Source organism: Onychomys torridus, chromosome 9 (genome assembly GCF_903995425.1).
Source record: "Onychomys torridus chromosome 9, mOncTor1.1, whole genome shotgun sequence".
In the NCBI taxonomy this organism is placed as follows: Eukaryota; Metazoa; Chordata; class Mammalia; order Rodentia; family Cricetidae; genus Onychomys; species Onychomys torridus.
In genome coordinates, this window is record NC_050451.1 from 44,589,426 (window position 1) to 44,615,700 (window position 26,275).

The 26,275-nt window shown below is 42.5% G+C and overlaps 1 protein-coding gene across 1 annotated transcript; it reads right to left on the reverse strand.

Moving 5' to 3' along the window:
• Positions 1–12,119: 12,119 nt before the first annotated feature.
• On the reverse strand, positions 12,120–15,490 carry LOC118591403 (granzyme C-like). The gene is made up of 5 exons (XM_036199682.1): positions 15,436–15,490; positions 14,282–14,432; positions 13,261–13,396; positions 12,869–13,129; positions 12,120–12,263 (listed from the first exon to the last, which is right to left on the reverse strand). Exons 1-5 carry the CDS (start codon positions 15,488–15,490, stop codon positions 12,120–12,122), a joined length of 747 nt encoding a protein of 248 aa, XP_036055575.1.
• Positions 15,491–26,275: the final 10,785 nt, after the last annotated feature.

Sequence of the window (26,275 nt, forward strand, 5' to 3'; positions counted from 1 at the left end):
AGAATGGCTATCCCCTGAGAGGAAGACCAAAGATGCCATTGTTCTGTCCACAAGACTGGATGTCTCCGCAGTCCCGATCCAGTGCCGGAGTTCTGGAGGATTCTTAGAGCTCTGGTCTCATCTGCGATGGAATCCTGAAAAAGTAGGTTCTATAACCAAAGAAGGAATGCCTTAGCAACAAGGTGGATGTAGTTTCCAGAAACAGTGATGGCAAGCGGGCAAAAAGAAAAACCTTCCTTCTTCCATGTCCGTTTGTGTGGGCTGCCATGAGAAGGCGAGGTCAAGATTCAGAATAGATCTCCCACCTCAAATGATCTAATCAAGAAAATCCCTCCCAGGTCTGTTCAGCTGCTGGGTTTTAGATCCTTCCAAATACAGTGAAGTTGACAGCCAAGATCAGCCATCACAGGCTATTATCCAAAATATACAAAGAATTTCTAAAATTAAACACCAAGGAAATAAAACTGAAAATCAACAAATGGACAAGAGAATTAGCCAAAATCAAATATAAAACAACAACAACAACAACTATAAAAAACACCAAAAGAAAGAAATATCTAATAATTATTCTTCAAAGTGTCCACTATCCATCCCTGATTTTTTTTTTTTTTTAAAGCATCTTCAACAAATGGTGCTGGTCTAACTGGTTGTCTGCACATAGAAGAATGCAAATAGATCCATACTTATCACTCTGCACAAAACTCAAGGCCAAATAGATAAAAAATTGAAACATAAAACCAGCTATTCAGAACCTGACAGATGAGAAGGTGAGGAACAGCCTTGAAAGCATTGGCACAGGAAATAACTTCCTGAACAGCACACTGATATCACAGGCATGAAGATCTATAACTAATAAATGGGACCTTATAAAACTAAAAAGCTTCTGTAAGACAAAGGGTATGGTCAACAGGACAGAGCTACAGCCTATAGAACAGGAAAAGATTTCAACAACTTCAAATAATATACAAAATATGTAAAATATGGAATGACTCATCTCTAACAGGCCTGAGGGCCAGCTGGACCAAATCAGTAATAAGATACTTTCTGAGAGCCAACCTGGCTCTGCCTAAGGGCCTTAGCAACAGCAGCTGAGACATGATCTGGAGATGACCGGGACCAATGAGAGGCAGCCATGTCACACCAGCAGATGCATATTCATCAGACCTTCCCCAGGGTGGGGTGTAGGGTACATAAGGCTTGCTTCTTCCTAAATAAACTGAGCTTGTTGTTTCCACATTCTCCCAGAGTCTGTGTCGTTGACTCTGTGCCTACTTGGCCCCCTCTCCCCCAAAGGGAACAACAGCACAGGACCCTGCCACAGTTAAGAACTCAAGAAGATACATTTCAAAAAACCAAATAATTCAAATTAAAAATGATGTATAGATCTAAACAGAGAATTATCAATAGAGGAATCCTAAATGGCCAAGAAATACTTAAAGAAATGGTCAACATCCTTAGCAATCAGGAAAATGCAAACCAAAACTGCTTTGACATTCCATCTTACACCTCTCAGAATGGCTAAGATCAATAACACAAGTCACAGCTCATGCTGGCTAGGATTTGGAGCAAGGGGAACACCCTCCATTGCTGATGGGAGTGCAAACTTGTGCAACCTCTGTGGAAATCAATATGACAATCCCTCAGAAATTGGGAATTGATCTAACTCAAGACCCAGCTATTCTACTCTTGGGCATATACCCAAAGGATGCTCAATCCTACCACAAGGACACTTGCTCAACTATGCTCATAGCAGCTCTGTTTGTAATAACCAGAAACTGGAACAACGTAGATGTCCATCATGGATGGACAATGGGAAAGAAAATGGAGTACTACTCAGCTGTTAAAAAATGACATCATGAAATTTGCTGGCAAATGAATAGAACTAGAAAAAAATCATCCTGAGTGAGGTAACCCAGACCCATAAAGACAAACATGGTATATACTCACTTACAAGTGGACACTAGCTGTTAACTATAGGATAACCATGCTGTAATCCAGAGACCCAGAGAGGCCAAGTAACAATAAGGGTTCAAGGGGGGACATACTTATCTCCTTGGGAAGGGGAAATAGGATAGCTTTTGCAGGTAGACTGTAGGTAGCTGGGTATGAGAACAGCAGGGATCAGATGGGACAGAGAAGAATGGTGGGAGAGGGTACTCAGAGAGGAGACTGGAATTTGGGGATATTTGGAGGTGGTGTGGAAACATGGTGCAGTAGAAAGTCCCTGCAATCTAAGAGGGTGACCCTAGGGAAGACTCCTAGTAAGGAGAGATTCAGAACTGGAACCTTCTATACCAGGCAAAGCTTCCAGTGGTGGGACTAGTACCAACCCAGTTGTAAAACCTTTGACTTAAAATTTGTCCTGCTTGCAACACGTGCTGGGGTAATGGTGGTGCAGAACTTGTGGGAAAGCCCAACCAATGACTGGTCCAACTTGAGGACCACACCACTGAGAGGGAGCCCATGCCTGACACTGCCTTGATGGATAGGAACCAGAGGCTGGATAGCCCAGAGACCCTGGATAGAACCAAACTTGATAGGCAAAAAATAAGTCAGTGAAATGATTCCTAGTTATTTGTTGCTATATGCTATACTCACAGATCAGTGCCTAGCAAATCATCATCAGAGAGGGCCCATCCAGCAACTGATGGGAGCAGATGAAAACACCCACAGACAAACTTTAGGTTTAGCAGAAGAGGGGAGGAAGGACTGTAGGAACCAGAGGAATGGAGGACAACAGGAAAACACAACCTGCAGAATCAACTAAGGAGGCCCCACAGAGGTTCATAGAGACTAAAGCAAAATTCATGGAGCCTGAATGGGTCTGCTCTAGATCCTCTGTGTATATGTTATGGTTGGGTAGCTTGGTATTCTTTGGGACTCCAAGCAGTGGGAGTGGCGGGGGGGTTGTCTCTGACTCTTTTGTCTGCTCTTGGGACCTTTTTCTTCCTCGTCCAGCCTTGATATGAGGGTTTGTGCCTAGTCTTATTGTAGCTTGTTAAGCCTTGTTGGTTACTCTCCCTGGGAGGCCTGCTTTTTTCTGAAGGGAAATGGAGGAATAGTGGGTCTTGGGAGACAGTGATGGGGGAGCAGACTGGGATGGAAGGGGAAACTGTGTTCAGGATGTATCAGAGAATGAAAAAAGTAAGATTCACCAGTGGTGCTCCTTGAGGGACTTAAATAGGGCCACATGGGTCACAATGAACTGTCTTATACTTCAGTTGGAGTGGTTGGGTCCGTGGTTTGAACATCATGAAAACTAAATCTGTTCTTTCTGATTGCTCTTCTCACGCCCCCTTTTCAAAGAGGGCTCCACACGAGGTACATTGAACGCCACAGCCTTGGAGGGTTTCCAGCCTTCTTCCAATTCCACACGCTGCTTCTCTGAATCAAAGAAGACCACACATGTGGCACTGTTAGAATATAGAGAATTTAATCATTTTTAAAATGTAATTGTTATTGTGAATTCCAAATATAGATTCATTTGTGCCACACTGACCTGTCTAGTGAAACAAGAGACTGAAGGTGGAGAAGGAGTGTACTGTGTACCTGGTAGAAAACCAGAATCTACGAATGTTGGTTGATGATGTCAAACAGACACTTCCAGCCTAGCACCTCTGCTCTGATTGGCTTCAGTACTTAAGGACGTTATCTGGTTTGGGTAAAAATGACACTGTTACCACATTGACATCCTATGAGCTAAACCACTTTAAAGACCAAGAAAAGAGGGTGTTTAGGCTGTGGCTGCGAGGGGCCTGAGACCCCAGGAAGTCCACAGTGACTGCACTGACCTAAAGTGTGTCCTTTCTCATTTCTTACTGTTCTGATAAGATCTCTTTTTAATTTCTTTTTTTCTTTTTCTTTCTTTTTTAAAAAATAATATGGACACCCAAATTACCATAACACAATTCTATCACTACAAACACATTCACAAAGTTATACAGTAGTTATATAGAGTTGATACTGTGCCATATTTGACCAGAAGAATTTCTGTATATCATCTCATTAACCTCTGGGACTTCTGATCACACTGGGGAACCCTCTGTTGAAAATCATCTGGTAAATTAATCTTAACTCACTCTGACTCTCTTAAATTGCTAGGGGGTCACAGAGAAACCTTAAAAGCAAGTGTTTGCCCTGTGGCCAGTGATCATGTCTTACCATCATACATAGTTAAGTATAATAACCAATCACAATGCCATCTATAGGTTACCTGTTCATTATGTATTGGCATTTGTCTCTAGCAAGAGCTTCAGGATTGAATTTAATAGTAAGATTAGAACAGCACTGGCTTCCCTGCTGATGAATCCTCTGGTATTTTCTACAATGTTGCCTAGGATTTTCCACACATAAACATGGAGCTTGGTAAGATCTTGAATGATTATTTAGTGGGGAAGATCCAGCAGTGAGAGAGAAAGTGATCCAGCCTTGGAAAAGGCTGATATTGACTGGAGTGAGCTAAGGATCTGAGCTTAGAAAACAAGATGTTTAGAGCTATGTGAGACCATCTCTGGGAGGTGAGACAGGCTGGCCTCACCTAAGAACAGGGTTTTGTGCTCTGTGTGTGTGTGTGTGTGTGTGTGTGTGTGTGTGTGTGTGTGTGTGTGTTTGTGTGTGCTGCCAATGGAGGTCAGAATAGGGCAATGGATGCCCTGAACTTGGAGTTAGGATGGTTGTGAGACAACATGTGCATGCTGTGAAATGAACCTGAGTCCTCTGCCAGAGTAAGAAGTGCTCTAAACTACTGAGCCATCTCTTCAATTCATGATCCAGAAATTTAAATTATGATGTAATTCCATCATTTGCAATGATACAGGTGAAATTGAGACATGATCCTAAGCTAAATAAGGTATGGAGAGTAGAAAAAAATAATGAATGATCTCCCTCTGCTTGAAATCTAAAACAACGGACCTTGTAGAAGTAGAGAAAATAGTGGTTAATGGAGGCTGGGAAGATTAGAACTGGAAGCTGTTGATCATAGAATATAGAATTTGAATTAGCTAAATAATTTTTGAGATCTACTGCACAATATGCTAATAATACATTGTGCTTTTCAAAACTATCAAACAAATTTATGTTCTCACTACAAAAATGAAAAGTATTTGAGTTTGTGGATATGTCAGTTAGTTCAATTTAATCAGTCTATATCACATACATATGACATCATCTTGAAGCCTGAAAATAGGCAATAAATGTAAAATTTTAAATCTGTCATTTCATAAGGGAATTAGCTGTATAAAACATGCAAATATAGGTATTGGGCGAAAAAACCACAGAGAAGCAAAAGGAATTCTATGTATTCATATCTTTCTCTATTCTAGGGAACACATCAGCTACTTAGGTGAAATTGTATGAAATTCTATAGGTAGCTATGCATGATGGCTTGCAGACAATAACACTCTAAGGACACTGAGGGGAAGCAGGACACATCTGGGCCAATGCAAACTTTCTGCCTCTCCTGGAGAGAGAGCAAACTACAATAGGAAGGTCTCAGCTGGGTTGTCACAACATGGTTTCCTGGTGTCATACTGCTGTGAGCCTAGGCTGACACTTTCCTTGGCACTAAGTTGGCAGGGTCTTTGGCCAAATGGGTTGGGGAGTCATTGTGAAGAGAGGGACTTAAAGGACCTCTGGAAGCATTTCATGGGACTCTGACCTCAAGTGTTTCAGCTGCAAGGGTTCTCTATCTGCTACAGTGAACGTGAACTTGACTGTTCCGGTGTCTTAGTGGTCTTTCCTTTATTGTCTTGCAAAGGCCTATCACTGATTTAATTAGGAGTCGTTAAACTTTGAGAGACAATTCAGTGAATCCATTTCTTCTAAAATCAAAATAGATCACCTAGTTACATACTAATGCATCACTTATGGTTGACTCATTTCTAAGGAATTAAGACTTCCAGGCAGTCTAAACTCAAGATTGTAAAGAGAAGCTCCTTTTCTGGACAGGATTCAGCTATTCACCTGAGGCTGAATTTGTAAGTTCTATTCTGCTATGCCAGCCCATTGAGTGCTGGGATTATAGATGAGCATCACTGTATCTTGCTAAAACCTCAGAGCCCTTGAGTGTAGTCCTTTTTACGAGGGAGAGTTGTCTGTACATCACTTTGATTTGGAAACCATATATTGTTGCTGTAGGGGCATTTCTGGCTTAGAGGATGAACTACATCATGTAGGGTAGCAACCTGACCCTGCAGAGAGTTGTCGTTCGGCTGTGGCTGTGTGCTTTGCAGGCTCTCCCACAATGCATCAGGCCAACCACTCCTGAGAAATATGGTAAATAAATCCATTCCTGCATTTCTGTCAAGATAAAATATGTCTTTTGCTTAAAAGTGTGTGTAATAGTTACTTTTCTATGACTGAAACAGAACACCATGACCAAGATGACCTCTATGAAAAAGACTAGGGCATGAGGTTCTTTGTGTTTAAGTAAGAAGAAGCGTGATAGCAGGAGCAGAGAGCTGAGGGCTCACATCACTTATTGTAATTACACACACACACACACACACACACACACACACACCCATACACACCAGGGAATGGCAGAGAGGGAGAATGAGATAGATAGATAGATAGATAGATAGATAGATAGATAGATAGATAGATAGATAGATGATAGATAGATAGATGATAGATAGATAGATAGATGATAGATAGATAGATGATAGATAGATAGATAGATAGATAGATAGATAGATAGATAGATAGATAGAATTGGAAATGTGTGGGTCTTTGAAACCTCAAAGCCTGCCCCAGCAATGGATTTCCTCAACCAAGACCATATTTCCCAACATCCCCTAATAGCATCACCTACTGGAAACCAGATGTTCAATACATGAGCCTAGGTAAGGCATCCTCCCTAAAATCCACCACAGAAAGGTGGCAAGGGACACTGCTGCAAGCCAAAAAAAAATATGAAGCAGGATTTCAGCTGGTTATGACAAGCTAATAACTGGAAGAAGCCAAGGGCCTTCCAGAGGTCAAGATGAGGCTCAAAGAGTCTTGGTGATATTGACTTTTGATTATTAGCTGTTTCCTGCTATGAATTTCTTGTGTCCTACTGTAGCTTTTCCATCATTCTTTGAGCACAATTTCTCCTCTACTAAAGGAATATTTAGATAGCCTCCTGTGCAGTAACAGAGCCAGGATCCCTAATTTCAGGCCTTTATGTAATTACTGTCATTAGCAGCATCTGGCCAGGACCATCCCCAGAGGGACCAAAGTATCTTATCAGAGATACCTCTGTACTCTCTAAGAACAGACTTAAGCATCCAAAGTATCTGTTTGAGAAGACCTGGCAGATGTGCTAATTAAACTTAACTTTCTCCTTTCCGAGTCTTATCTCTAGTTTTAGATACACCCTTAACAATTAACTCAGAACTAAAGGGTTCCAACTTACAGGTACTTCTAGCTGTGATGGAAGTTGGCTAGCCGAGCTACCTAGCAATTGAGCACACTGGCTGGAAACGGTGGGAGCAGAGACAGCTTGGAGAGATAAAGGCTAAGGGATAAAAAAGGCAGTTTTATTTTCAGAGAGAGAGAGAGAGACTAGACATGAGAAGAGAGAAGAGAACAGGAGAACTAGATGGAGAACTAGAAGATTGAGATGCAAGATGAGGAAGAGTCTGATGAAGAATGAGATGGGTAAGAACAGGTTGAGAAAGACCAAGATGGGACAGAACTAAGATGAGAGAATCAAGATAGAACTTACAGGGACAGCAGATAAAGGTAGAGAGAAATCACACAGAAAGGAGCTAGGCATGAGAACAGAACTGAAGTGGTGTAGATAGGATTTTATCCCAGAGGAGTGAAGTACATGGACTAAGCTGATGGTGTACTTAGATTCATTTCTCAAAAATAATTCTTGGGGGCTGGAGAGATGGCTCAGTGGTTAAGAGCACCGGCTGCTCTTCCAGAGGTCCTGAGTTCAATTCCCAGCAACCACATGGTGGCTCACAACCATCTGTAATGAGATCTGGTGCCCTTTTCGGGCCTGCAGTCATACATGCTGTATACATAATAAATAAATAAATCTTTTAAAAAAATAATAATTCTTGGCGTTCGTTGTTTCTCTTCTGGGACCCTGGGAATAATATTCTTAAGGATGGTCATATATTACTATTTGAGAGGACACAAATATAGAACAGAAACTCTATATTCTCTAAGTCCACAGAAGGTGGTGCTAGAAGACTTAGGAAGTTGGACGGGACAATGGAAGTATACCAGCATGTGTTCTCAGCACAAACAAAGACCTGTTGTTTATGTGTCTGGTCTGTGTCCTTCAGGGGTGTCTTCCAGCTCTCTCTGATTTGCTGGACTGCAATGGCCAGGAGGAGCAGAGAAGATGGGTCTTGATGAGTTGAAGTATTTCCTTTCCCATGTGCAGAAAATCAGTACAGAGATTTTACAGGAGGACTCTAAGCTCTTTTGAAATGGAGAGGGCTAAGAGATACTTCCATAGAGCAGAGAAATCTGAAGCAGTGTGTTTAAGGGATTTATCTGCCTCAGAATCCTCTCCAATGTGTGCTCAAGGGAGCAAAGCAAGGGGCTTTAAACACCTTTACTGTTGCTTGGATCCTAAGCGTTCCCTTGTGGGAGGGGGTGAGAAAATATAGTGTCAATGATACAGACACCCAGAGTCATTTGAAGGCAAACAGCAGACTTGTTTATTCAATAACAGGGAAGGCCTAATATACCCTCCTCCCAGCACCCAAGCTGTGTCCCAATATGGTGGCATTGTGTAGTTATCCATCATTGGCTGGGCACAAACAGAATCCCTGACAGCCCCTGTTACAAGGCCCTCAGGAAGACTCCATGTTGGCTCATAAGGAAGTACATTATGTGCATGCCTTAGCAACTAGTTTTAGGCATTTTCCTCAACCCTGTGGGCCTGACCTACTACACTTCACCATGGAGCTGTGGAAGGAGCCCAGGTGTTTCTCTCCATGGGAGGTCTGAGCATGGGGTCATCTTCAGTGTGGCATGCCAGCAAGTTACTGACCAGAGATTAGATGACATTGAGATTACTTGTGCCTTGGTGACCAGGGAATCCTAGGTTCAGATCAGGCTCTGTCCTAACATGGTTGATGCTGTATGTTGGATAAGTTACTACCTTTTGTGGAAATTTACTGTATTTCCTCTCTAAATGATGCACCATAATGGTTTTCAAAGTTATCGAAGCCATAGAACCATCTCCTTAATGTAAATATAACACCTAAACTGAACACATATGTGACTGTATGATTTTTTTGACATGCACTTTCCCCTTGATTCTGCACTCTTCTTTGTTTTTGTTGTCTCCAATAGCTAGGTCCTTTTAAGTCTCCAGGGCGAGTTTGGTTTCCAGTTCCCTGATAGAAATTGTATGTCAACTACATCACTTCCAATATAAAAGAATGTTTTTGAAAGTTAACTGACCGGACTGCAACCCACAATTCCAGAGAGGCTAGCTACCAGGAAAAGACCCTAGGAGGGACACATGGATGACCCTGTGAAGGAGAAGTAGATGAGATCTACATGAGTGGACTGGGTGTGGGGTGGTGGTGGCAGAGAGTGAGGAGTGGGGGATGAGAACATAGGGAAAAGGGGGGGTCAAGCTGGAACAGGGACAGAGTGGGAGGGCAGGGAGGAAGATACCATGATAGATGAAGACATTATGGGGATAGGAAGAGGCAGGGTGCTGGGGAGGCTCTCAGGAATCCACAAGGTTGACCCCACCTTGGTCTGCTGGCAGTGGTCCAGAGAGTGCCTGGACTGGTGTACTCTGGTGACCAGCCCAGCAAATAACCTAGCTGTCATCATAGAGCCTTTGTCCAGTGACTGATGGAGGCAGATGCAGAGATCCACGGCCAAGCACTAGGCTGAGTTCCGGGAATCCAATTGATGAGAGAGGGGAGGGACACTGCAGGTGAGGGACGTCGAGATCATGATGGGAGGAGGTGCAGAGATGACCAGCCACACTAGTGGAAGCCCATGAACTGTGGACTGGTGGCTGTGGAACCCCCATGGACTGGACTAGGCCCTCTGGACATGGAAGATGGTTGTTTGGCTCAAACTCTTTGGGAGGCACCCAGGTAGGGGGATTGGGATCTGTCCCTGGTGCATGGGCAAGCTTCTGGGAATCCGGTTCCTGTGGAGTGACACCTTGCTCAGCCTTGGTGAAGTGGGTAGGGGCTTGGACCTGCCTAGGCTCAGTGTGCTGGGCTCTGTTGACTCCCCATGGGAGACTTCGATTTGGGGGATGTGGGGATGCAGGGTGGCTTGGGAAAGAGGGCTGGGAGGTGGGAGGAGGAAGGAGGGGGTCTGTGGATAGCATGAGGAATGATTAGAAAATTTCTTAATAAAGAAAATAAAATAAAAAAGGAAGTTACCTGACACATAGGGGAATTTTACTTCATCTCCCATAAGAATGTGATGCTCTGTCTATTTGGAATAGGAAGGCATTAAGCTGTATTTATTATCTGTTAAGAGTCTGACAGGACAGGATCCTGAAGCAGAGGCTGCTTGGAGTTTTAAGTTAATTTAAGCATTTTTTATAGTTTGTTTGTTTTGAGACAGAGTCTTTCTCTACAGGCTTGGCTGGCCTTGGACTCAGATTTTTGCCACAGTCTGCCTCCCAATCATGGATTTAGGTGTGAGAAACAATAGCACAAAGCTTGGGTTTACTTTGCAATGTGAGTCCAACAAGGGGAACTTTTATTTAACAAAAAGCCACACATTCTGCCTACAATCTCAGGTTAAGAAATTCCTAACAATGAGAAGACCAGGAAATCTTAGGAACCATGGATATTAGGGCTATTTCTTCACACCATTTTTAAAATTTTCTGTATTTTTCCAGCCTCATTGATGTATGTTTAATTCTATTTCTGAATAATGCTCCTGAATATGTGCATCTCTTATGACTTAAATCTGCATAATGGCTCTGTACCTGTTATCTTTAAAATAAATACAACAGGCTGTCTTGGTTGTGTTATTCTCTTCCTACCACCCCTTCCCCCTCTGCAAAAATGACTGATTTCTGAATACTTTCCCAGTAGAAGCTAATGGACAAAAACCATTTGCAAACCTCATACACTTCAGTGCTGACTGAGGAATCAGTAGAGATTTCTAGTTCTTTTGCCCTTGTAGATGTCAAAAAGTGACATAAGCCCAGTGACCAGCAGGATGTCTTATCCAAGAATCCAGCAGTGACTGAGATGGACATGCTCAGAGGGGCTCCTACTGCTGAGAGACCCTGCTGCTGTGGATGCTGAGCACACCCGAGGAACTGAGCTGACTGGGAAGAGCTTCTCTAGGCCTGAGCATGTGGGAGGTGGGGTACAGTGTTCTGGAAAGAGACACAGGGAGCCCTGGTCTCCATGAACCCTCTGTGATGCCAATTGTGGCCTGGATCTTTGAGAAGTACCTCTCTGCCAGGGCCTAAAATGGGCTGGCACCACAGTGCTGAGCCCCTAATGGAAGGAACAATACATGGCTTGGAGTGTAGAGGAGTAAGAGGTAGGAATGTGCTCAGATCTGCAAGTTTGTAAAACATGGAAGCTGATAGACTCATCAGAGCAGTCATGAAGGAGAAGGAGGCTGGAGGAAGCTTGGCCCTGTGTCCAGAGGAAGAGAGGATCTTGTTCTAGATGTGGAACAGCCCTTACTGAAACTGCTGTCACCTTGATGGTGAAGCAGTGGGACAGAGATACTCTGCCCAGGAAGGTCCATCTACAGTGACCTGAGCTCTGTCTCCCATGTCTCCAGAACCAGTGGTGCTTTTCCCTCTCCTTTCTTCCAGGTGACACAGAGGAGAAAAAGTTCACCCTGAGCCCCAGGACAGGAGACCCCCAAGCTCAGCTTTAGGCCTGTCAGAAGGGCAGGCACTGCAGAGTGGGACAAGTAAAAATGAGCTGGCAATGGCCTTGCCGGAGCTTGGGAGAGGTGTGTGTATGGTGTTGTGGTGAGCAGAGAGCAGAGGTGTGCCACTGGCCTGCCAAGACAGAGTTGGTCCCTGTGATATGAAACAGACTTCTGATTGATCAAAGAGAACTTTATTGAGTTGTGGCTTCTGTCCCCGGACAATCTTGGACTCAGCTGTAGGGGAGATGCTGAGTCAGGTAAGGGTCTGGTTTGCCCTGGAGTTAGCTGCGTTTCATTGTTTTCTTTATCCAGGATAGGAAACTTGACACTCTGGTGAAGACTCTTGGTGCTGAACCATCCGGATGCCCATGGGAGACGATGCCTGTGACCACTTTGTTACAGAGGAGAGGTCCTCCAGAATCCCCCTGTGAATGGAGAGAGGCCACAGTGGACTGAGCTGTTGTTCACCCTAGTCCCAACTTCCCTCTCAGAGAAGTTTTGCCTGTGAGCTCTGCTTATGGGAGATCAGAGGGCAGGCCTGGGAATCCTCTGGGCTTCCTGCTCTGATTGTGGTCAGGGTTACTTCTTCACCTCCCTCCTGAGCCCAGCCTCTGCCTTTTCTCCAGGTCTGTGATCTGCTCTCTATAAAGGTGTGTGGGACCCTCATCTCCAGGCCATTGTTTAAGAACTTGCAGATAGGTGAGTGGGCCTGATGTGAGCGTGGAGGACAAGTTCATGGACAAAAGTGGGTTCTGCTCCTTGGAGACACCTGCTTGTGTTAATGACACAGGCAGGGAGCACAGCTTCTAAAACCTGGGCCTGGGTGTCAGGAGGACTGTGCAAATCCTGCTTTTAGACCAGCTGCCTTCACTGAGGCTCCTTGTCAGCTCAGGAGGCCCTAGTTAGTTATTCGTTACTGTTGTTCCCAGGGACAAAGATCCCATAAAAGAGTCCACTTGATGTTGGTCTCTAGATCCCAGATTGCATTTCCCCTCCTATGGAGCCCAGAGAGGATGAAAATCCAACTTACATAAAAGGAAGCATGCCTGATCTTTGGGTCTCCCACACATATCTCATTGGCTTTGTTGTAATAATGTTGGTAGCGGGTCTCACACAACTGATCCTTCTGTACTGTCAGCTCCACCTCTTGTAGTGTGTCTGCATCGGTGCCATTCGGGGCCATCATTCCCCAACCAGCCACAGAGCACACATCCCCTGGCTTCACAGGGACCTTGCGCCTGGGCAGCTTGAGTGGCCTCACAGCTTTAGTCACGTTGGCCTTCTTCTCCAGCTGTTGGGGGAGAAGAGAGAGTGCAGCTCATTGACGGCTGAGCTGAGATACCATGAAGGCCAGGATGGAAGGGAGGGAAGGAGAGGGTGAGGGGAGGAGGCATCCCTGGACCAGGATGGGGCAGGTCTCACCTTTAAGAGCATGATGTCATTGGACAAGTGACTATTATTATAGGCTGGGTGAGGAATGGCTTTTTTCACAGGGATGATTTGCCAGGTCTCCTCCTGTGCTTCGATGTTGTGGACCCCCAGAACGACTGTCATTGAGCTGTAGAGAGCAGAGTGGAGATGAATGATGTGTTGTGAGAGAGGACACAGTCTAGCAAGTGTAGGTGGGCAGGGAGGGGCTCTAGCTGAGGGGACTTGAGGAGACAGGAGGGCCTCAGGGTTTGACCTGCTGCTCTTTGCTTTTCAAGGATATTAGACTCCTAGAGGTTCCCTCTTGTTTCTATGCAATATTGCAAAGTTTGCACTGACTCCTAATGTGTAATTTCAACTTCAACTTGTAACACAAATCTTAAAGGGTCTTATTAATAAAAATCCAGAGACTGATATTCGGACAAAAGCTAAAAGATCACAGAGGCAGAGAGCAGCTACTAGTTCTTATCTCTATGAAATCCTCCACCAAAAAAGAGCAAGTTTCTGTTTCTTCGCCCATTATATACCTCTCTGTGTCCTGTCATTTTACTTCCTGGGACTAAAGGCTTGTGTCCTTCCCAAGTCATAACATAAGATATCAACTACTAGAAATAGAGGTGTGTGCCACCACTGCCTGGCTCTGTTCCCAGTGTGGCCTTGAATTCACAGGATCTCTGACTCTGAAGTGATAAGATTAAGGGTGTGTACCAACACTGTGTAGCCTCTATGTCTGATCCAGTGGCTGGCTCTGTCCTCTGATCCCCATATGTTATATATTGGGCTACACATGCTATCACCACATCAAGCACTGCTTTAGTCTGGCCAGAATAGCTATTATCAACTCAAGTGTGCTGCTGGCTCTGACCTCTCACCCTTTGACCTCAGTGTTGCTGTATTCAGACTTCCATTTTCCCACCCCTACCCTCTAATGTGCTCTCACAGGAGCATCCACAAGTACAGGATGGAAACACCTGTTGGGGGTCTCAGAAAACATGGGCTGGCTGCTTCTCCTCACCTTCCCAGGCAGTGAGCAGCTGTCAGCACAAAGTTGTTCCGCACCAGGAACCCTCCACAGAGACTGCTATTACCATCAACATGCAGAGATTCAATTAATGTCATGTAGGGGCGGGAGTGTGGCTTGGCCTCATGTCCTCCGATGATCTCCTCTAAAGGAAAAGGATAGAAAATGGGGTGTCTGGGAACATCAGATCTAGGGAGAGATGAGGGGTGAGATCTGCAGTCCCCCAAGGCTGTTGTGGACAGAATTCCTTGCACATAGAATAATTTTTTGATTCTAAAGCCACAGAGCCCTTTCTGGAGAAGGGGTGGGTGGCACTTGTTCTTCAGCCCCTGCTTTACAAATACATGGAGGGACCAGCTCTGTCTTTATGATGGTAGACACCAAACAGATACTGGGTGGCTTGCCTTGAGCCTTTCTTTGTTAGTGAGTCTCCCCGTCCCCTGTAATCTCTCAGTTGATTTACCTCTAAGCCCTATGGATGATGACTTTCTAAAATTCTTTTATTCTGATGCCCAATATATCTTGACTCTCAGTAAATGCTTTCGACTGCATCTATGAATGACATTTACTTAACTGGAGGTCTGCTGGGACACAGAGGGGGATGTTGGAGTTGTGTGCTGGCAAAGATGGGAATAGCTGGGGGCCTGCACAAAGATGTGGAGAGGCCAGCCAAAACAAGACTGCAAAGCTAATGGAGTGTGCAATGCGGCATCTTGTCACTCTGGGACTCTTTCTTCAGCAGGCTGAGGGTGGAGGTTACTAAATGATGCTAATAATGTTCTTGAGCTGGTGTCCTTACCCCATTGCAGGCTGGTCATTAAAGCTGCCCTTGCCCTGGGTTCAAGGAAGGTTAATGATGTCCTTTTTGTGGGTGTAGATTCTCTGTGAAGTTGACGTGTAAGAACGATCCATTCTCCAGGTGACAAAAAAGCAGGGAGAAGCTAGTGCCCTCTAAGTCTTCTGAGGTCACTGCCCTTCCTCAGACCTTGTTGAGAATCTAGCCAGTGACAGATTTCCAGGTCTGGGTTGGTATGGGACCTAGGTTCTGAAATCTCTGGTTCAGTGCAGGACAGTTCCTGACTAGAACTGGGTAGAGAGTCTGTAAGGTATGATGGGATGGTACCGCTGGGACAGGGGTGTTCACTCACCAGCACTGGCTCCAAGAGGCAGAAGAAAGGTCAGGAGAATCAGGACTGCTGGCATCTTCCCAGGAAGGCTGATTGGGTTGGAGAAGGGTTGAGTAGACACAGTCCTTGACGGGAGGAAGGAGCCAGTGCTCAGTGACCTCACAGGCATTTTAAACCTGTGCACCTATGCGCTGATTGGCTTCAGGACATAAGGACGTTTGCTGGTTTGTGGTAAAAATGACATTGTCACCACATTGACATATTATGAGCTAAGTGGTAATAAACACCAAGAGAGTAAATGGTGTGGAGGCTGTAGTTGAGGATGGCCTGAGGACCCAGGAAGTCCACAGTGACTGCACTAAACCAAAAGGGTGTCCTTTCTTATTTCTTACATCCTTTTAATATCTTTGTTTTCTTTTTCTAAAAATTATACTGACCACCAATTAACCCTTAAATAATTGTAATACTGCAAATACACTCATACACTATTTAGTGAGCATTGATATTGGGACCTACTTGACTAGGCAGATTTCCATACATCATATCATTAACCTCTGGTACTTCTGATCACACTGTGGAACCATCTGTTGGAATAGTCTGGTCAACTAATCTTAACTCATTCTCACTCTCCTAAACTGCTAGAGATTCACAAATAAATGTCAAAAGCAAGTGCTTGCCTGCGGCCAGTGATCATGTTTTACCATCATACATAGTTAAGTATAATAACCAATCACAATGCCATCTATAGGTTACCTGTACATTATATATTGGCATTTGTCTCTAAGCAAGAGCTTCAAGATTGAATTTAATGCTTAGTAGTATTAGATCAGCACTGGTTTTCCTGCTGATGACTCATCTAGCAATTTCTACAATGTTGCCTAGGATTTTCCACAGATAAACAAGGAGGTTGTTAAGATCTTAAATAATTATTTAGTGGGGTAGATCCAACAGTGAGAGAGACAGGGATCTAGCCTTGGAAAAGGCTGATATTGACTGGAGTGAGCTGAGGATCTGAGCTAAGAGCACAAGATGGGTAGAGCTCTGTAAGATCAGCTCTGGAAGGTGAGACAAGCCGGCCTTGCCCTATGAATAGGTGTGTGTGTCACGTCCAAATAACCACGGAGCAACCCAGGTCCTGCTTGACCACCACCAACTTACGTTTGCAGATATTTTTTAATCTCCTCCTTTCATACTTTGTGACCAAGAGAGACTTTCTTGTCCTACTTGTGAACTGCAGTCCTGTAGTTAATTGGATCAGAATTAATCATCCTGTCCATGGGTTGTAACCTTTTGGCTTTTCTGGGCCACAGTGAACACACAACTGATTTGGAGCTACACGTTATTCATCCAACTAAAAGGAAAGTTGATCTGCACACCCAGATAAGCAACAAAACTCTCACAGAATATAATATCTCAATTATATTGTGACCATTCAGAGGTGATCTATTAAAACAATAGAGCAGGATCCAGTTTTGTGATACCTAATGAAATAAAACACACGTTAGTATAAATTTTATTTTGGTATGCTCCTATCATAAAAGTAAAGGACAGCTTGCTTCTGGTGGGATATTTGACATTGCTTTTGATAAATGATTCTTTCACATCCTGGCTTATTGGACCTAGCTTTGTTCTCAGTAAATATCTAAGATGTGGATGAGATATTATGTTTCTAATTTTCTGTTAGTGTGCTTAACACTTTAAATTAAAAGAAAATTTAAATACAATTATATCATCCCATCCATTATTTCTTTAACACCATGCCCCTCCATTCCTTTTAGATCATGGCCTCTTATTCTTTACTTATCATTCTGACTCTTTCTCACACACAAACAAGGAGATAAAAATATAAGTCCAGCCTACCGAGTGGATTTAGTATTGCTTGCATGCATGTTTCTTTTAGGTCTGACCTCTCAGGATTAGATAACCTTTAAGGGGGCTCATTTGGAGAAGACTCATTCTCCCCATCTCAACAGTTTATAATTGCCTGTTGCTCTTCATTTTGGGGTGGGCCTTGATCTTCCCCATCACTTTGGAAGGTCAGCTGCTGTTGTCGTCATTGTTCTGGTCTTGTTTAAGCAGCCATATTGTTGAGATTTCATGGGTGTAGTTTCTTTGTCATATCTAGAAGACATTCCTCTAAAAGATTTTTAACTTTTGATTATGTGTCTGTGTCTGTGTTTGTGTTTCAGTTTGAGTCTGTGTGTGTGAGAACAGTTGCTCTTGGAGGCCAGAGAAGCTAAAATTACATGTGGGTATGAGCTATTTAACAAGGGTGCTCAGAATTGAACATGGGTCCTCTGCAAGAGCAGTGTGTTCTGTTAAGACCTCTGAGCCATCTCTCCAGTCCTGTGTTTTCAAATCCTGAAAGTATTTGTTCAGTGTACAGGCTGTGAAAAATGATGGTGTGAATGAATACAGTGTGATTGTGGTGTGACCATTCATCTCTGAGAAACTGTAAACTACCTTTAAAGGTCATGAAAGGACATGATCAAAAATATTTTAAAGTGTGCTGGAGAGATGGCTCAGTCGTTAAGAGCACTGTCTATTCTTCCAGATGACCCAGGTTCAATTCTCAGTACCCATATGGCAGCTCACAACTTTCTGTAACTCCATTTCCAGAGAGATTTGACACCCTCACATGGACATACATACAGGCAAAACACCAATTAACATAAAATAAAAATATATAAATAATTTATTAAAAATATTCTTGGGTTGAATGGAGGATTGCAGTTCTAGGCATTCTACTGTAAAATCAGCAGGTAACATATATATGCTGACTAAAATGGGCCTGTGATCATACCATAATAGTAACATTATTTCTGAAAATCTTAAAATCTGTTTTCAAATTCTCCTATCAAATATAATAGAAGGGGACATCACTGTTCACAAAGCTGTACTCAAATGTTTTGAAATGCATACAATTATTTGCCTTAATTTGAGCTCCCTATAAGCCCGCCTTCACCTGGAGCACTTATGGTGTGAAACTTGGTGTTGACAAGTTGGTTTTCACCTTAAAGATGAAATGATAGGTCAAATGCACTAAAAGGTTCAATCTTTAAGTCAGTTTTCATTGTCAAGTGTATCACAAATTTTGTTTATGACACTGGAAGTATGTTGGTTATCTTACTTCTGAAATGTAATTGATGTTGCCCAAGTGGGATTCCTGGCAGTGGAGATGATTTAATCCCTTGGCCCTTTCCAAATTTAGTCCTTGTGAAATGATTTTGCATTCAATTTCCTGTGAAAGCTAAGTTTTCTCCTTTGACAATATCATACATATATTCAATGTATGTTGGTCACTTTTACCCCTGATTGTCCCCTGACATCCCCCCTCTAATTTCACTGAGACCTTCCTCTCTGTGCATACATTTTCTTGATATTTCCTACAAACACACCTCTTTTTTGTTTTGTTTTAAGGTCAGTTTGTTTATTATATACAGTGTTCTGCCTGCAAGTATGCCTGCAGACCAGAAGAAGTCACCAGAGATCATTACAGGTGGTAGCGAGTCACCCTGTGGTTGCTGGGAATTGAACTCAGGATTCTTGGAAGAGCAGACAGTGCTCTTAACTGCTGAGCTATCTTTCCAGTCCCCAAAGACACATCTTTCAGAATGAGTTTAGAGTCACAATTGCAGTGTCTTCTGAGAATTTTATGAATCCCCCTATTTTTTCCTTCCTTCCTTGTTTTTTTTTTTTTTTTTTTTTTTTTTTCCAGACAATGTTTCTGTCTGTGGTCTGGGCAGCCCTGAAATTTGCTCTATAGACCAGACTGGCCTTGAACTCATGGAGATCCTCCTGGCCTCTGCTCCACAGTGCTGAGATTAAATGTGTGTGCCAACACCATCAGCTTCTTCTCTCTTTTTTGAATTCTGTTCTCTTTTGTAATGGTATAGAAGCCTTGCTGTGATTAAAAAAAAATAATAACAGATAAGCAACTATATTTATTTTGTGTGAAAATTAACAAGAAAATAGAAAGCCAGACTTGAGTATTTCCGTATCTCAGCTGCTGATGTAACAGCAGTGCGATGGGACAGCTGATTGTAAAGGTGGTAGCTTGGTGTGAGTCATGGCTGAGGAGTGTGCTCTTCATGATCGAAAAGGAATGCTTACCTATTTTCCAAATGTCGTTAAACACCCATTGTCTACAATGGAAGGTTAAAACAACATTGATAATCTCTGCATTTCATTAATAAGTCACCCGGAGCACAGACAGATCTGATGGTGCCACATGGACGGTCTGAAGTTGGCACATTAAACACTGGAAGCCCCACACTACCATCAAACTGAGGTCATGCATATTTATTAATAGAGTTCATATTTATTCCTTTTGTATGACAATAGAATGTGTTGTCATCTACAAACGTTATGCTCAAGCGTCACACGATATAATCACTAAACAATCACACACACCAAAATCTTCTAATGTTTTCACTGAGCTTATGATTTTATGTTGGGCTGCATGTGCAGCAGTTTTGGTCCACATGCATCTCACAGGCCACCAGTTGGTCACCCTGAACTAGTCTATAATATAGAGTGGCTTCTTTTATTTTTTTCTATTCTATTTTTTAAAAATTTAATTGAAAATAAAATGTTTTTCATATAATATATTCTGATGATAGTTTTCTACCCCAATATCCTCCCCATCCACCCACACCCACTCATGAACTTAATCATTATGAAACCTTGAAAATAAAACCACACACTAAAATTAACCAGACTCAAAGTAGATACTACTTAATGAACACCTTTACAGTTAGAATTGGCATTCAGAATGGAAGTTGTGAAGCTTCACATTCAATTTTACACTTTTAATAGAAAATACATTTTAAGTGCTTATCTATCCACCACCAAGACAAAAATATCCATGACAGAATTAGAACTCAAAAAATTGTTTAATATGCTTTCACAACTCATTTTAATCACCTGTGCATATGCTTCTTCATTCCTTTATATTTTGCCTCTCTTGTTCTCTTTCTTCACAATGTACTGTAAACACATGTGCATTTGTTACCATTTATGCTATATTATTGACTATATTCTATTCATGAGGGAGAACACAGGGTTTCTTTCTTTCTGAAGTTTCAAGATGTTACAAAAGGAAAACACAGAAGATACTTGATGATTGAAAACTATTCCATGTTTCTGCATAGGCAGAACCAAAATCATTTAAAAAAATCGCTACCAGAATTAACATGCAAAATTAATGCAATACATATCAAAATTCCCACATCATTTTTGTCAGGCTTAGAAAAGATAACAAAGAAATTTTTACGGGACCCCAAAAGACCCCAAAATACCAAAGCAGTTTTAAGGAATAAGAACACTGCTGGAGCTGTGCCAACACCCAACCTTAAATTATTCTGTGGAGCCATGGTGATAGAGACAGTCTGCTCCTGCTGGTGCAACGATAGTCAGGGAGTGAAATGAGTGGAACAGACGTGCTGGCAGAAAGAGGTAAAGCAATGCTCACAGTTTCTGACAAGGGACAAAAAAATTCAAAAGCTGTGCTGGCAAAACTGAATATACACCTGTAGAGGAATGAACTTAGATTCTCAACCTCCAGTTTCTACAAAAAAAAAAAAATCATTTTAAAATGAATCTAAAGCCTTAGTTTAAAACCAGAAACAAAAACTTTTAGAAGAATACACCAGAGAAACACTTGAAGATAGTGGGAAAGTCTAGAACTTTTAAAACAGAGCACCAAAGGCAGAGGAACTAGACCAAAGCATCAATAGGTGAACTCCATGAAAATAAAGTTTCACAGGAAACAATAATGGTTGTTTCTTGACAGGGAGATCAAGGATGCCTTTGTTCTGTCCGCAAGACTGGATGTCTCAGCAATCCCAATCAGCTGGAGTTCCAGAGAATTCCTAGAGAGCTGCTGGTCCCTTCTGTGATGGAATCCTGAAGAAGTTGGTTTTATTACCAAGGAAGGAGTGCCTCAGCAACCAGATGGATGTAGTTGCCAGAAAAAGAGATGGCAAGCAGGTAAAAAACAAAACCTTCCTTCTCCCATGTCCTTTTATGTGGGCTGCCACCAGAAGGGGAGGCCCAGAATTGAGATGGATCTCCCATTTCAAATAATCTAACTAAAAAATCCCTCATAGTTTTGCCCAGCTGCTTGGGTTTTAGTTACTTCCCAAAGCAATCAAATAGGCAATCAAGATTGGCCATCACACGCTATTCTCTAAAATATGCAAGGAATTTCAGAAATTAAACACCAAGGAAATTAAACTGCCAATCAATAAATGTGAATGTGAATACAATAGATAATTAAGAAAGAATGAAAGGTAGAAAGAAAGAGACAAAGAAACAAAGAGCCAATAACTATTTTTCATGTGTCCAATATCTCTAGCCATTAGAGAAGTGTAAATTGATACTATCTGAGATACCACCTCACTCCACTCAGAATGACTGTCATCAACAAATGTGACCACAAATGTCAGAGAGGATGTGGACACAGAGGACGCTTCGTCACTGGTGGTGGAGTACAGATGAATACAACCAATGAGGAAGTTGATTTGGAGATTTGCCAAAATATTAAAAATAGGACTACCATAGGACCCAGCTATTTTATTCATAGGAATATACTCAAACAACGCTAATACCCTACCATAGAGGAATTTGCATCCCCATATTTAATGATGCTTTATTTACTATAGCAAATAATTGGATTCAAAAGTGTTGTCCATTAGCATAAGAGTGGACAATGGAAATATCACACACACACACACACACACACACACACACACACACACACACACCAATACACCCTACTCAGTTCTTAAAAAAAATAAGGTTAAAACCCTTGCAGGTAAATGGATAGACATTTTGGAATGTAAAATGATAAAAATTTATCCATTTCTGTATGTCTGTGTTTTGTTAGCATGAATATCTGTACACCAGAAGGCAGAATCAGAACCCATAGGTTTCCAGTTATAGGTGGTCATGAGTCATCATGTAAGTGCTGGAAATTGAACCTAGGAATTTTGGAAGAGCAGCCAGTGCCCTTAACCTCTGAGCCCCTAAAATGTATCATGCATATCAAAAGAGGCCGCTTAGTACTTCTCAGCTGAAGTGGGGTCTTCCTAGTCTCCTGAAGACATGCTGACTATTGTTGTTGCCTAGTGTTGGTGAAATGGACAGCGATTACACTAGTCATAAGTGTGAGAGGTTGGCCGAATGGCCTTTCCTGATGAATGTCAGAAGAACTGGAATGGAAACACTATTTTTAACCCTCTCAGTAGACTCACTATCAACAAATAATTTTCAGGGTTTGTTTTGCTTTGTTTTGTTCTTTTACATATAACCATATAACCACATGGCTAGCTTTTTACCACAGAACCTATGTAACGTGCTATCTAACGCGACACAAACTAGAGACACCTGAGAAGAGGAGCCTCTCTTGAGGAGTGTGTCCATTAGATTGGCCTGTGGGCATGTTTAGGGGGTACTTTCTTGATTGCTAATGGATGGGGTTGGGCCTAGCCTACTGTGGGTAGTGTCATCCATGAGCAGGTGGTCCTGGGTTGGATAAGGAAGTAAGCTGAACATAAGCCTGGAAGCAAGCCAGTAAGCAGCTTCCCTCAGAGGTTCCCACCCCTGCTCCTGCTTGAGTCCTACCCTGACTTCCATCAGCAATGGAGTGTAGTGGGAACATGTAAGCCAAATCTACCCTTTCCTAACCAAGTGCTTAGGATGGTGTCTTATCACAGTAATGGAAAATAACTAGAACAGGTGTAACTATGTTTCTTAAAAGTGTGGTACAAGTGTGTATACATGTACATGTATGTGTCAGTGTATGTGTCCCAGTGCCTGTATGAGTGCGGAGGAAGATGTCAGGATTCTCTACTGTTTTCTGTCTTGCCCCTTTGGATGGGGTCTCACTGAAGCTGAGCAGACTGTTTTTGTTGAGGCTGGTAGTGAGCATGTACCAGTAGTCTTCCTGTCTCTGCACTGAGGATACAGGTGCATGCAGCCCCACTCAGCATCTTGATGTGGGTGCTGGAGATCTGGCCTCAGATTATCCTGCTTGTTCCTCTAGTGCTCTTATCTATTGAGCCAAATCCTCAGCACCCCAAACTGAGACCTCAGTGTTTTTTGTTGTTGAGCAGACATCCCTTTCCAGTTCCTCTACTTTGTCCTTGGCTCACAATCCCTGACAGCTGCTCTGATTGGCAGATTGGATTGCATCTGATGCCTTTTCTGTTACCACCTTTGTGAACAATCACCAATTCCCAAAAGTTGAAAATACAAGTCTTTGTATTTTCCTGACAAAAATTAGCTGTCTGCTCATTTTTCACTGAGCAATGTTCTCTCTTCTTTGAGCTGTTTTTTTCTTCCATGATGCTATAGAAGCCACTGTACAATTAAAAATAATAATAGATAAGGAACTATATTAACTTTTACTATTAAATTTGACAAGGAAATAGAAAGCAAGGCTTGAGTATTTCTACATCTGAGCTGTGGATGGTGACAGCTGATTGTAAATCATGGTGGCTTGGTGGTGGTGTTTGAAGCATGGCTGAGGTGTGTGAGTTCTTCATGATCAAGAAGGAATGCTCACTTGCTTTCCAAATACCATTAAAAACCCATTGTCTGTAATGACATTAAAATATCATGCATAACCGCTATGCTTCATTGACTAAGTCTCCAGGAGCACGTGAAAATATGATGGTGCCAGTTTGACTACAGTTGGAACACGAAACACTGGAAGATTCACACTGAAGTCATGCATGTTTAACAATAGCAAGAGCACTCATAACCATTTTGTCCGGCACTGGAACATGTTGTCGTCTACAAACTTCATGCTCAAGAGCCATACAATATAGTTACACACATACACACACACACACACACACACACACACACACACACACACACACTCACTCATCTAAGAACGTTTTCAGTGAACTTAAATAGTTTCATGTTGTTCTGTATTTGCATTAATTCTGGACCTCATTCAACCCTCAGGCCACCTGTTGGACACCCCTGAACTAGTCTATAAAAATTCACTGGCTTCTGTTCTTTATCTCTTTTAAAAGCTTTTTAGGCCTGGAGAGATGGCTCAGAGGTTAAGAGCACCAACTGCTCTTCCAGAGGTCCTGAGTTCAATTCCCAGCAACCACATGGTGGCTCACAACCATCTGTAATGAGATCTGGTGCCCTCTTCTGGCCTGCAGGGATACATGCAGACAGAACACTGTATGCATAATAAATAAATAAATCTTTAAAAATAAAAAAGTTTTTTAAAATTGAAGATAAATTTTCTCTTCATACAAAAAATTCTGATCATGGTTTCCCCTCTCAATCACCACCAAGATCTACCCACTTCCCCCCCACCATGAACTTTATCATTAAGAAAACCTTTAAATAAATAAAAACACACACCAAAATTAAACAGACACAAAGTCTATAGTACTCAGTGAATTTCTACTATAGAGTTTGAAAAGGCATTCAGAATGGAAGTTGTGAAGTTCACATTAAATGTTATACTTTCAGTACTGAATACATTTTATGTGATTATCTACCCACCCCCAAGATCAAAAAAGCATATCCATATCCATAAATAAGTTTAATATATTCTTTCATAATCCATGTCCATCATCTGTGTTCATGCTTCCACAAGTTTAGCTTTCTTGTTCCCTTTCTTCATGTTATATCGTAATCTCATGTGCATTTGCTTGCACATGTGCTATATTATTGTCTATATGCCACATGTGACAGAGAGCATATGGTTTATTTCTTTCTGAAGTGTTGTCAGGCTTTCTTTTAGGACCATCAGCTCCCCAATAATGACACTGAGACTTATATTAATTATTAAAGCTTGGCCTTTAGCTTAGATTTGTTCCCAACTAGCTCTTATAACTTAAATTAAGCACTTTCTCTTCATCTACATTCTACCACATGGCTTCTTACATCTCTTCCATTCTGTACATCTAATTTCTCAGTGTCTCACTGGCATCTCCTGCCATGCCACATTCTAACCAAGTTTTTCTCTGCTTGAAAGTCCCAACTAACCTCTGTTTGCATAGCTATTGGCCATTCAGCTATTTTATTTATTCTTTGTGGATTTCACATCAAGCATTCCGTTCCCACTTATCTCCCTGCCACTCACATCTTCCATCTGTCTTTGCAACCTTCTCCCAAAACAAAATCAAAATTAAGAAAAACAAAACAAAACAAAGAAACAAAACAAAAATGAAGAAGAAAAAGGAGGAGGAGGAGGAGAAGAAGAAGAAGAAGAAGAGGAGGAGGAGGAGGAGGAGGAGGAGGAGGAGGAGGAGGAAGAGGAAGAGGTAGAAGAATCATCTTGTCCTGAGAGGTGTAGTGTAGCTCAATAAGTTTACCCTTTAGTCTGTTCATCTTTACTTGCAAGTGTATTGCCATGAATCATTGGTTTGGCTAGAGGCTTCTGGTTTGAGCTATACCACAGATAATGGGCTCTCAGTGGGGCTCCTCTTGGATATCCTATTGTCCTGTCATAGAGATCCTGCTGTTTGGGATCTGTAGGTTTGTCCGACAGTTCATAGATTAGGTTGATAATGGGCTGGGCCAACTTATAGCCCTGGTTCTGGGCCTGGATAGAAGCTGGTTGGGTTATTCCACCAAGCTTTCCCTCATCATCGCTTTACCAGGTGAGCTCTCCAGGTTTGCTACTGCTAGCTTACCCAATGCAGCCTACAGCAAGGAGCAGGGCCAGATCTCCTGCCCTTGGGCCCTCAGATGTGGGTCTGCCTCACTCATATCGTCAGGGCCAGCTCTGCTGAGAAGCTGAGAAGGTACAAGGCCCTCTCTCTCGTTTGCTTTAGTGGGTATATGGGGGTGGTGGTCAGGATCAGCCCTCCTCCTTTCACCC